This window comes from Stegodyphus dumicola, chromosome 3 (assembly GCF_044657685.1).
Source record: "Stegodyphus dumicola isolate Sdum_Otavi_A_Nest chromosome 3, ASM4465768v1".
NCBI lineage: Eukaryota > Metazoa > Arthropoda > Arachnida > Araneae > Eresidae > Stegodyphus > Stegodyphus dumicola.
In genome coordinates this window covers 60,768,069-60,781,715 of record NC_140770.1, presented here as the reverse complement: position 1 = coordinate 60,781,715, position 13,647 = coordinate 60,768,069, and the positions used below count along the sequence as shown (strand labels likewise).

Here is a 13,647-nt window from a genome sequence, read left to right as displayed (position 1 = left end):
GTTGAAGACGTCAAGCAACAAGAATCAACGTAATATTTGAAAATTTTGCAGTTTCAATGCTTTAAATACAGAATCTTATTTCGTTCATTTGCACTTAGACAGCTGAGAAAGATGGTTCTGTGTTTAAACCCTTGAAACTAGTCCTGAAAAATTTACATATACTACTTTCAGGTAAAGAGGGAAATGAACTAAACACCTAAATGTAATATTTTAGTCTGTGGGAAAAAAATAAACAGCAAGCGCCAGCTCATAGTTTGAAGTGCATTATTCCACTTATTGTTGAGCAGGAAATGGTTATTATGAAAAGTAGCCGAAAGTATATAACTCGTACATTCGCGATATTTTAAGCATGTACGAGATTATCGAATATCTTCTGTTTCGAGAAATAATATTCGACATTTTCGGACTCACACTAGGGGATATGTAATTGTATGGTAATACTTTTGTTTAATAATGAGATGCGCGTATATTTCTAACTTCAAATATCAGAATTAATTCCTATTGTTTATTCCAAAAAAAAAAAAAAAAAAAAAAAGTGTTATCGAAAATGTCTCTGTCAAAGTTATCTCGAAAAATTGGGTTTCTATTGTATATAAAACAGAGATCCTCTTAAAACTTTGTAAAATTAATTGATACTGCAACATGAATCCAAATCTGCCCTACTTTCTGGTACTTACTTGCATAATATACGAATTCGTATTCAAAGATTTATTGAGGTATAGGTGCACCTACATCGCCTATGTAAAAAACATGAATACACCAATAGTTTAGCTCAAAAGTGCACTTTTAGCTTAACTATTCGAGATGTCATGCTACATTCCAAGTGCGGGTCTTGGCATTAGCAGAGTAACAAATGAGCATCGGATTTAGCTCTTGCTAGCTGTCGGCAAACACTAACATTAATAACTTCAAAAGGTCTTATATGGAAAGCAGTCGCTTTTGAGTACCAAATATAGATGGCACCACTGGTAACCAAGCAGCTAGGCCAAAGTCCCCTGTTTATAGGTGGCTTTGGCTAGGCCCCCCAATCTTTGCACCTCAGTAGCGATAAAAGAAGTAAATGGTACAGAAATAACGTTAAAAAAAGCATATTACAGGCGATTTAATTTAAGTTTTTTTCTTTGTAAGTATTTTTAAGTATTTTTCAATATTTTTTCCAGTTTTTAAACGATATTTAAACCAGTAACTCGTTCCTTTTTTAAAACTACATCCAATCACTAAGCGTTGTATTATTATTCATTCATAATGATTCATCCATTTGCTCTAAATAAAATTAAAAATTTATTTACTTAGAAACAGTCTAATACATCCAACAGTTGTCTCATTTACTTCCCTCTCAACATTCTCTTTAACTTGAAGGTAGTACTTTATCTTGTCTTCGAATTCTACGAGCTCTCTACTTGTATTCATGAAATTTTTGATCTCCTCATCTCGTATCTTCTTCCACAGGTGATTGTACTTCAAGAACACTTCCAAATAATTGTCCACTTCCTATATATTAATAATATTCATTAGTAGTGAATCATGCTGGAAACGAATAGACAACGAAGGGATTTTTTCGTTTTATAAGAAATTAATAATCTTATGTTATTTTAAGTTTGCATTTAGATTATTTTCCTCATCGAATATTAACCTGATATTGCTTTTTCACAGATTATTCACAGACATTTCACAGATTAGCAAAAAAATCATTAAACAAATTAGTTAATTTATCACCATAAATTAGAATGAATTAGTTGTTGAAGCAGCATATTATAAGCTGTTATAACTTTTCTCAATGCCAAAGTCACTGAATCTTTCTTTTCAAATTGCCATTATTTTCAGAGTCTCTGAATTCGTAAGAACCTTTAAGGAAACGTATTTAAATATACACTCATGTCCATAAATTAAGGATAATTAGGAGTCACGCGGAAATCGAACTCTAAAATAAACATATCACCTGTAAAATCACTACACACATCTTCAAGAATCATATGCAAATTTCAGGAAGTAACCAGATGACACTGATGGTACGTCACAATGACGAGAGTGTAAGAGAGTGATATATAAGGAATACAGGCAAAGACGTAAATTTGTTCGCCGGCGCTTTATAAGCATTTCAGTGCAATAACCGAATAGTTATGACACAAAGTACGCATTTGGATGATTTTTTACGTGGTAGAATTATCGGACGTCTGGAATGTGGGCGTACCCAACTGGAAGTATTATACGAACTTGGAATCGCCCAGAGTGTCATCTCCAGGCTTTGGCAACGATTCCAGGATGATGGTAATGTGAATAGACGTTACAGCACAGGTCGCCCCAGAGTTACAACGCCGAATGAGGACCGGTATTTGGCAGTTACTGCCAAAAGAAAGAGGCGGAGCACAGCCTCAGACCTGTCTTCTCAGCTCTCTTCAGCCACTGGTTCGACAAATTCAAGGCAGACCGTGTACAGATGCTTAGGGTAGATTGGTCTATATGCTCGTAGACCTGTCAGATGCGTTCCACTTACTGCAACTCACTGTCGCCTGCGGTTAGCCTGGAGTAGAGAGCATGCATTGTGGACACTGAATTTGTGTGATGTTTTCCGACGAGTCCAGGTTTAGCTTGCAGTCTGATTCTCGACGAACTTTCATATGGAGAGCTCCAGGTACCCGTTATCACCAAGAAAACATCATTGAACGACACCGTTATGGTGGTGCATGAGTGCTCGTTTGGGGTGGAATTATTCTGGGTTCCAGAACTGACCTGCATGTTCAAATTGGAACCATGATAAGCCAAATCTATCGGGACGTCATTCTGGAACAACATGTACGTTTGTTTTGGGGCGCCATGGGCGCACAATTTGTGTTTATGGATGACAACGCCCATCCTCACCGTGCAAACATCGTAAGCAAATGCCTTCAATCGGAGGATATCACCCGTATGGACTGGTGAGCATTCTCGCCGGACTTGAATCCAGTAGAGCACGTGTGGAACATGCTTGGCCGACGAGTTGCAGCCCGTCAACCTCCTCCTACATGTCTACCGGAACTTCGGAGAACATTGCTTTTTGAGTGGTGTAATATCCCCCAAGATCAGATTGATAATTTGATACTCAGCATGCCTAAGCGTTGTACGGACTGTATTGCATCGTCTGGGAGACATATAATGTATTAACAATCATACCAACCATGTAATATTGGTTTTTTGTAAATAGTTTTTTTCTTGTAATTTGCTCGAGGGACAAAAAATCACTAATTTTTTTTATAATATCAAACATATAGCATCTTATTTTGCTCTTTACCTTTTGTTTAATAAGTAAGCTTTACAAATAAGTCAAATTATTTTTGCTTCTAACTCTTCCTTTGCCTGATTTTGCATTATCCTTAATTTATGGACATGAGTGTATATTAGCTCTAGTTAACTTTGAGCAAGATGGTACTTTATCAACATCATTAAGAGGATGAAAAATTTGTGAATAAATGCCATTTTTCCTGAGATATAGATTAGATGCGATGGTCCCTCACAATAGGCCTACAGAATCGCTAGACAAAATTCCTGTAGAATTCGTCTCGGTATTAACGGCACAGATTAAGTGCGCGACGCATATGTTCCTAATGTCAAAGTCTTGGAAAGCTGATAATGGATGATTCTTTTTTCTCTGCAGAGATATTGACTAAGCTTGGCATCAAACTGAATGTTTATTAAATATCTTCCAAGCCACAAAATGCGCCCTGTGAGAAAACGTTCTAATCACTAGGGATAAGACTGATTTTACTTGTGAATCAGAGTTCCAGCAAAACAGTAGTCAACAATAAATTTTATGTTTCACTCTGTTAACTTGGTGTTTAAGTTCTTCATTTATTTACAATTCATATTTCATATAGCTAGTTCCCTCTTAATATTCGTATTCGTATACTCACCAACTTTGTATTTTTCAAGCACGTTTGGACAGAACCATATAGTTGAAGAACTTCTTTATCTTCAGAGACTTGTCTGTACAAAGTGGGCGCAGAGGCTGAAGAATCAGATGTAAATCTGGAAAGATCTCGACGAATAGAATCATTTCTGGCAGGTTTCTTCGTGTCGCTGATATACTCCTAGTAAGAGAAATTTACAAATACAGTAAAACATTATCTATGCATCTATCAAGGAAACATCGAAAAAAAGACGTATATCTGAGAAAGATGTATAATTGCAATTTTAGTTTACGATGTGATAACTATACTTAAGCTATGAAATTTTAATGTTGCTACAATACTTTTGCAGTTTTAGAAATTAAATTTAATTAACTTACTTTCAATTCGTTTAGAAACAATATTTTCATTTTAAAGCAGCTGAAATACTTCATTTTTTTCGTAAAATTCTACACTGTGTAATTTTCTTGAATAAATAACATGTTACTGGACGTGTTAAAACAACAAGCATCAACATAATATTCATAAATTTGCAGGCCTAGTTTCGAGGGTTTACATGTAGATCCTTTTTCTTTAGCTGCAATGAAAATTAGAGTTGAGATCTTTAACCAGAACTGGAAGATTTTAGATCTAAAATGTGGGTCAGAAAGTCATAATGGGCATTTCCCGCTGCCAAAGTTATTCAAAAAACATCTTTCGTTGGAGAATTAGACTATTTCTGCCTTTCGAAGCCACGTTGTTAGGTTCGCCAGCTCTGATGAGATTGTAATTTTTCGGCTTTTCATTATTACTGCCAACATTTAAATTATTACTTCGGTGAGAAGTTTTGAGACAATTTCGCATTAAATCCAATGATTTTGACTATTAGGTTTAGTTTTAAATTTGAATTTACTGTTACTTTAAGTTTTATCGCCACAAGTGACGGTTGTTTCTTTTAGCACGAGTCATGAGTTTATGTTAAAATTCTAATTTAATAAAAAGATATTTTTAAACCTTTTCAAGACTCTGTAATTCTTTTCAGATGAAACAATAATTTGCTCCAAGTCTGTTAGGAGTTTGATGCCAGTTTATATTTACCAAAAAGAAAAAAAAAATCAAACTCTGTAATGTTACGTATTGTTACGAATTTGGTATTTAAAAAGCTAATGTTAGTTCAATTAGAAATTAAATGGTTTTATTTCTCGCGCAGTGCAGCGCGTGACGAATATTAAAAGAAAGCTAAGCCGGAAAATTGAAAATACAAGAGCGCGTGCATTAAATAAATAAATATCTCTTTTTGATTTCGAGAAAGTACTGGAAAATTCTAGCGCGTGATTTTAAAATCTTATAAAAGGAGGAAAACATCTCAGTTTGTAGCAGTTGCTTAGTTTGTTGTTGTTTAAAAAAACTACTGTTGTTGATTGTAGCGAATTCGTAGATTAGCGTTCTTTAGCTGTTTTGAATTACGTTCTATTGGACATTTGAGTAGTTAAAAGAAAACTACTGTGAGATATTGTAATACTGCGTGATAATTTGAGAAAATTTAAGCATTTTTGTTGTGATAATAATAAATTTTTGTTCATTTTTTTTTATCGGACTTGTGCATTCATTTCATAACGAACCCGTACGCACGCAACAATTTTTGGTGTCAGAAGTGGGATTTGAATGCCAATAACAAGAGCGATGGAAGAACAATTCAGGCAAATGAAGACTGCATTTGCTGCTTTCCAAGAAAAGATGGAAGGGGCCGTCAAATCCGTTAAGGAAGAAATGAAATTGGGCCAGGAATCCGTTAAGGAAGAAATGAAATTGGGCCAGGAATCCGTTAAGGACGAAATGAAAGCCGTTCAAGCTGGTCAAGAAAAGATTGAAGCATGTCAAGAAGAAATGAAAAGAGAAATTACCTGCATAATAGAAAATAAATTTGAAGCTATGGAAGGCAGAATTGACACAGTTGAAAATAAAGTTGGACAAATTGAAGAAAAAGTTTCTTTTGTAAAAGATCAAATTGAAGAAAGAGTTTCTTCGGTGAAAGAAGAAATAGAAAAAAAAGTTTCTTCTGTAAAAGAACATATAGAAGGGAGAGTTTCGGCTGTGGAGGAACGAATTGAAGGAAGAGTTTGTGCCGTCCAACACCAAGTCAAACAACAAATTGATGAGAGAGTTTCTGCAGTTGCCAAAGAAATGGAAACGTTCAAGAAATTCGTAGCGACGGCAGGGAGCAAGAATGATGATTTTAAATTCTTACCGATGCCTGCTCGTCCATTTCTGAAGCTATCCACATATGATGGGAAGACATCCTGGCAAGTGTACAAGACCCAGTTTTCTATCGTTGCGGATGCGAATGGATGGGATTCCCAAGCTAAGGCCTGTCATCTCGCCGCTTCTTTAAGAGCCGACGCAGCGGATATCCTTCAGACTCTTCCCGAAAACAAAAGGTTAGATTTCGAAGCTCTGTCCGGCGCTTTGGAGCTGCGCTTTGGCGAGAAATGTTTAAAAGACTACAGCAGGCTTCAATTAAAATCCCGTCAACAGAAGCCCACCGAATCACTCCAGAAGCTCGCCACGGATGTTGAAAGGCTGTCCCACCTCGCCTTTTCGGAGTGCCCGACAGAAACAAGAGAAATCCTGTCGCTGCAATATTTCATCGACGACATCCGGGATCCTGAAATACAGAAAGCTCTTCGAATGGCAGATGTAAAGGACATAAAAAGCGCTCTGTTGTACGCCATGAAGTTCGAGGCAGCCCAGCAAGCAACTCTTAGAGATCGCTACCCAGTCAGAGCTGTGCGAGTCCACGACCCAGGGGACCAATTGATGGCTCGTTTAGATGATTTAAACAGACAATTAAATGCCACGGGAAGGAAAAGGACTGACAAGAAACCAAAGTGCTGGAACTGTGGAGCTGAAGGCCACGTACGAAAGAATTGCAGAACACCCCAGGGTACGAAAATTGAGACAATTTCTGAGCAACGACGCAGGAAACAAATTAATGACCATATCAAGGGACGGAGGTTGCCAGATAATGAGAAACCCTGTTTTAAAGCGCTTAAGATCTCTATAGTGAGTGGCAACAATAACGGACTGTCCATCAATGGGAATATCGATGGAGTTCCTTGCAATATGATCATTGACACAGGAGCTAATGTTACCATCATTAGGAAAGATTTAGCTGAACAGTTTAAAGATAAACTTATTTGGACGCCATCCTATGGTACCCTTCAGACTGCGTCTGGTGATAAGATCGACATAGCTGGGAAGTTAAACCTGAAAATCACGTTTGGAAGTGCCGCCTACCATCACACGGCATATGTGGCGGATATTACAGATCCATGCATCCTCGGATTGGACTTTTTAAGGAAATACAATTTTTCCTTAGATTTCAAAAACAATAAGCTGCTTTCAGCATCTGATGGCATGACTATCCATCCTCAAAAGGGATCCTCGCCTGGAAATGTCGACGCCTTGTCTGAAAGATCGAGCTCGGGAAGCTGCCGAAATCATATCAGGGTCGAAAGGAAACGCAAGACTATCAGCTATTCTCCATCTCAGAAGTTCTTCGGTCAAGACCTTCGTCTGCCTTGTGACCGCCTGTTTAGTCTCCCTACGGATGCGCCTTCATCGCCTGAGGAACACATCCAAGATACCCAGGCCCGGTTTGAGGGGATGCACCGTTCTGCACGAAAGCGAGTCAACTTGGCGACGGAGAAAACGAAGACCAGATGCGACACAAGAGCTACTAGACATAGATCCAACAAAGTAGACAAGGTGTGGTTGTGGAATCCGACTCGACGGAAAGGACTTTGTCCGAAATTACAGTCACCTTGGGATGGGCCGTACACAGTCCTAAACAGGCTGAATGACGTCGTGGTTCGGATTCGTAAGTCTTCGAACTCTAAACCTAAAGTCGTTCATTACGACAGGTTAGCTCATTACTATGGCCATAGTACATAATGTAAATAATTGTAAATAGTATAAGACCATGGTCCATTTTTGTTTTTAAATGTGTATTTGATTTGTATTTGATAGCATTTGATTTGTTTTATGTATTGCATTTATTGTTCATGTTGTTTATTATTGTAATGTAATGCTTATTAATGCATTTATGCCACAGTTGTAAGTTTTGCTTCCTGTCCAGGGATTGTACTGCCCGGGACGTGCAATCCTTGGGAAGGAGGCAGTGTTACGAATTTGTATTTAAAAAGCTAATGTTAGTTCAGTTATAAATTAAATGGTTTTATTTCTCGCGCAGTGCAGCGCGTGACGAATATTAAAAGAAAGCTAAGCCGGAAAATTGAAAATACAAGAGCGCGTGCATTAAATAAATAAATATCTCTTTTTGATTTCGAGAAAGTACTGAAAAATTCTAGCGCGTGATTTTAAAATCTTATAAAAGGAGGAAAACATCTCAGTTTGTAGCAGTTGCTTAGTTTGTTGTTGTTTAAAAAAACTACTGTTGTTGATTGTAGCGAATTCGTAGATTAGCGTTCTTTAGCTGTTTTGAATTACGTTCTATTGGACATTTGAGTAGTTAAAAGAAAACTACTGTGAGATATTGTAATACTGCGTGATAATTTGAGAAAATTTAAGCATTTTTGTTGTGATAATAATAAATTTTTGTTCATTTTTTTTCATCGGACTTGTGCATTCATTTCATAACGAACCCGTACGCACGCAACAGTATTTTAACATGGCAATTATGAAATGTACATACTTCATATCACTTCTTGTAAATTATTAAAAGTTCAAAAATAAATTTTCTATTTTAATTGAAAATTTTAATTTTTACCTTGTAATGCCACTGGCTGACACTTTTCGAAGTGGATATGATTTCAGTAGCTGCTTCGTTTATAACTTCTTGTATCTCTTCAACCGATGGTGAAAGTATAAGAATGCTGTCCCTGAGGTGGACCTCGGACTTGAACCAAGGGTGCTTCAGTAACTCATTTTCTGCATTTATTTTTTCTGCAATTAAAAAAAAAATTTTTGGATTTTAATTTTACCGTATGTTTATTTTATCTTATTTTAATATCTGTAATCATCGCTAACATTCGCTTACCACTGTAAGACATGTTATGCAAAAGAGTCTCAAGAGAATCACAAACAGAGATAATGATGCTTTCTAAAAATCTCTTATTGCAGATTTGTTGCAGACCCACAGATGCATCCATTATCTTTTTCTTCTGCTGTTTAGCTGCAAGTAAAATAATTTTAGCCCTTGAAGAGAAATACGCCAAAGTAAAACTTAAAATAAGGCAAAACAACAATCTTAATTTGACATCGATTTTAAATAAAATTATGTCAATATCAGTTGGCAATCAGGTACAGATCCCGTTTCCTGAAGAAAACCCTCCTATAAAAATCAGATATATACTTTTTTACTTTTTAAAAAAGGAGACCTGCTTTGTTGATTGCCTCCGAAATCGATATAATTTTATTTAAAATATATGTCAAAAAATTCTTTATTGCCTAACTTTGGGTTTCACATAAAATTCTTTAAATATAGGGTGTTTGGGGGCATCAAGCATACTTTCAAATTCATATTTTTTAAGAGATATGATCGATACCCGATTAATAGAAGTAATACCGAATACGATATTCAAATTATCTTAAATAGAAAGATAGTATAGCAATTTACCTTCATTTGCAAACAATTTAATCTCGACTCTAAGTTCAATTTGGTTACACAGATTAAAATTTTGAGTCTTTCTCTGTTGAGCTCTGTTTCTGTTTCTTTTTAATCCTGTTTATGTTTCTTCCTTACTTTACGATTATGTTTCTTTCTTACTTTACGATGTTTATTTTTATTTACTAGTTCGTTGTTTATTTGTGTTTTTAATAAATCTATAGGAGTCAGTGAGAAATGAAATCTAATAGTTCTACACATGATTTATTTTTAAGATTGAGCAATTAGTTTTCAACATATGACGAGACAATATTTATATATTCCGAATTATGTACTGTTGTGAATGAAAGGCCACTCCCAAACGCTATGGTATCATCTGCTATTCCTGTTATTAACACCAACAGCTTCTTTTCTTTTTCTGTATCAGATTTGCTTTACGCTGCTGGTTTGTGATAGCAAATTTTTCCATCATTTTGCAATAATCAAATAATAACTATGGTTAATCCATGCTTTGATAACTGGAAAATAACAATATAGTGTAACTGAGCATTTCTAAATTTTGTTATTGTTGTCGTTGTAAATTTATCGGCTTTGTCCGGTCATGAGATTTTTTATCACTTGATACATATTAGCTTATAACTTAAGATATTTTGCTTTCTTACTTTCTTTAATAATGTAAACATAATCTTAATGAATGTAAGTTTATGAAAATAGAGGCTAAAGTAAGTAATTATTTAAATTTAGCTAATAAATGCTTCATAAATGCAGATCTTCATGACAAATCCAAAAACCCGTGCCGCTCAGAGGGTTAATAAAAAATTTCGAAGCTAAATGGTCAAAAGAAAGAATTACTTGTGTGCAATCATAAATACATTACGAATCAAATACGACATAACCTACCTACGATAACACGTTAAAATAATAATAAATAATGATGATGATGATGATGATGATGATGGCGATGATAAAATTTGAATTACATCAATAACTTACTCAGTTTATGATTTTATCAAAAGTTAAAGGTAACAAAGAGAGAAAATATAATAATTTATATATCATCCAAACATTTATTTGGTGTCGCAACCAAAAGAGATAGAAATTACAGTAGACTTTCGGTTAATCAGAGACGACGTCCATGGTTAACTCAAAATTATAGTCCACTCGACAACAATGAAAAAAAAAAAGAGGGAAAGATGAACAACATATTTTGAAACTAACAGAAGAATAGTATTAACAATTTACCTGTATTTATAAAGTTTAATTTAAAGAAACGTTTATTGAATATGTAAATAAAATCAGCGTTCAAAACGAGAATTCACTTCAAAGCAGAAAAAAATAAAAATGTCTTGACTCGTTAACTCATGTATTTCGATAGAAGTTAAGTGGAAACGCAAGATTAGCACTTTATCTATATTCATTATTTAACAGTTTAATATAAAGAGAGGATTTAACGATTTTTATACCTATGTTACAGATTACGTTCAATTAAATTACGTGCTTTTGTGAATAGAAACAGTACCGAAATACTATCTTCTTTATTCCGACGGTTTGTAATTGTAATTTTTTGAGCGATCCGCAATAAACAAAATTAACGATTTATTTTCTTTTTTTATAAGATAAGGTTCGATTAATCGGTAATCCGATTTATCTGTCCTCAGGTAACCGGTAACTTACAACAGAAAAAAAATTTCTTAAATTTTACTCTTAATATCATAAGTATCTTTCGAATACCATGTTACTAACAATAGTTAAGAAAAGAGTTCTTACAGTTTAGAAAATGTAATTCACCCTAAAATTTTCTACAAACTACAATGCTTACTTTTTTCTTCATTTAAAGTGAAAGTACTTTCTCGTACAAACACTTCTATGACTTCTTGTACTGCATCTTCGACTGCATGGCTCCTTTTATCTAAGAAATTCGCTCCTTCTTTTGTGGTAGCCTGCGAAGGTAAAAGAAAGCTTTAAACGGATAAAAATGATATTTAATAAATTAATGACTATTTGTAATTTTATATTGGTTATAAGAGTTAAAAAGAATTTTAATATTTAAAGGTAGCTGTATAAATCGAACTTATCTATCAAAACTGTTACCATTGCTCACTGAACAATATCTTTTATATGAACTTAATTAAGATTTAATTAAGATAAATAATTGATTAATAATATTTTATATGAACTTAATTAATATTAAGATTGTCATCCGCAGATTACCTGATGATTGAAGACGTTGAAAAAAAAACTATGCTCGTTCGTTAAAAATACGAAAAAAGTTTGAAAGTTACTTGAAGACGTTAAAAAAGGAAATACGTGATGGATACACCGTTATCAAAGTCACGCAGTTTATCAAGAAAGCCCATCTTCAATTAAACATCAAATATTTTTCGAACCTCTGACTAGGAATGATGCCAAAGAAACATTTACAAAGAGAGAGCTATATTTGACCTTTAGCTTAATATCCGAAGATTTAAATTTAACCGAATTGCTATGCTGTACTTCCAGTGTCAAAGCTTCTGGCATGGTCAGTAGTTTTGTAACAATATTCGAGGTGCCTTAAGTGTAGTAAAAATCATTTGACCTACGTTTGTGACTTGCCGAAAAACGAGAAACCGATATGCATTAAATGCAATCAAAATCATGTGACTTCCTTTAAGAGTTGTGAGTTTTACCCGAAAACTCGCAGAAAAACATTGACGAAAAGCCAACTTCTAAATTTCCTAAGAAACTAGCTAAAGATATTTCTTTGAGTAGAAAGAAATCTCACATGGAATCTGCAACAGAAATAACCACTGAAACGACTTAGCTGACGGAGTTAGGTTAAATTTATTAAATGTTTCAGCAGTTTATTGAAATTTGTGAAGTACTTTAAAAAGATGAAGTTTGGTTTGTTTAATTGGATATGGCAAAGCACTCGAGGGCTATCTGCCTCAGGATGCCTCAGTGGAAAACTTGTGGCTTGTAAACACTTTACATATAGGGGAAACCAACGAAAACGCCCATTCAGCCAGCCCGTTGAATAGATAGATAGTTGTCAGTTGAGTTCAAAGTATTCAGAGGTGTCCATGCAAGATTCATTTTTAGATGCGATTTGCATTGCGTTCTGTGCAACGCTGTTAGGTAATTTGCAAGTGGTAACTACTGATTGCGCTCTGCTCTGTCATACGGAGAAGAGCGGTGTGAGTACTTTTTTATTAAAAACTTCAGAACTGAAAAGTTTTTCATTCTTTAAATAAATTTCATCAAGCCATCACCGGTTCTATGTGCATTCAATCCGCTACGAACATGCTATGCACATAACAATATGAACCCTCAAATAAGGCATCCCTTTCTTAAGGTGCATAGCCTTCGAATTCTTAATCTAAATATCCAATCTAATACAATAGACCCAAAATTCGAATCTGGGCGAGCGAACTGGCTGCATGGACGTTTTCGTTGTTTTTACCGTATATAGTGTAAAAACTAAATACTTTTTCCTAGGAAATCCTCCTTGAAACATCTGTCCACTCGTTTACCCGTTTGGCCGCTTAGGCAGGTAGCTCTTTCATGCTTTCCATAACTTGTTCAAAAACCATGATATTGTAAATTGTTCTTTGTATGTCTGTGTGTTTATTTATTGTGTTAATCATATATATTCAACCATTTATTTTGTAGTATACAACCATTTATTAATATACAGCCATTATTTTGCCAACATATATAATATACAACCATTTATTTTGCCTTGACACATTTTTTATCTTTATTTTGCATTATTTATAATTCTGATTCAACTGGCATGGAATTTTAATGATATTTCAGGTAGAATAGAGATATATCAAAAAGCAGTTGACGATTTCTTGCCATTATTTTGCCAACATATATAATATACAATCATTTATTTTGCCTTGACCCATTTTTTTATCCACATTTTGCATTATTTATAATTCTGATTCAACTGGCATGGAATTTTAATGATATTTCAGGTAGAATAGAGATATATCAAAAAGCAGTTGACGATTTCTTGCCATTATTTTGCCAACATATATAATATACAACCATTTATTTTGCCTTGACCCATTTTTTTATCCACATTTTGCATTATTTATAATTCTGATTCAACTGGCATGGAATTTTAATGATATTTCACGTAGAATAGAGATATATCAAAAAGCAGTTGACGATTTC

At 34.6% G+C, this 13,647-nt stretch overlaps 1 protein-coding gene across 1 annotated transcript in view; it reads right to left on the bottom strand.

Annotated features, from left to right (window-relative positions):
• Positions 1-13,647, bottom strand: part of Dhc1 (dynein axonemal heavy chain 1) — a 402,656-nt gene that overhangs the window by 323,007 nt on the left and 66,002 nt on the right. The window contains exons 17-21 of the mRNA XM_085812430.1: positions 11,306-11,426; positions 8,920-9,054; positions 8,650-8,825; positions 3,888-4,064; positions 1,308-1,491 (exon numbers count right to left, since the gene is read on the bottom strand). Of these exons, the coding sequence (XP_085668556.1) occupies positions 1,308-1,491; positions 3,888-4,064; positions 8,650-8,825; positions 8,920-9,054; positions 11,306-11,426 (793 nt within the window). The remainder of the gene's footprint in view (positions 1-1,307; positions 1,492-3,887; positions 4,065-8,649; positions 8,826-8,919; positions 9,055-11,305; positions 11,427-13,647) is intronic.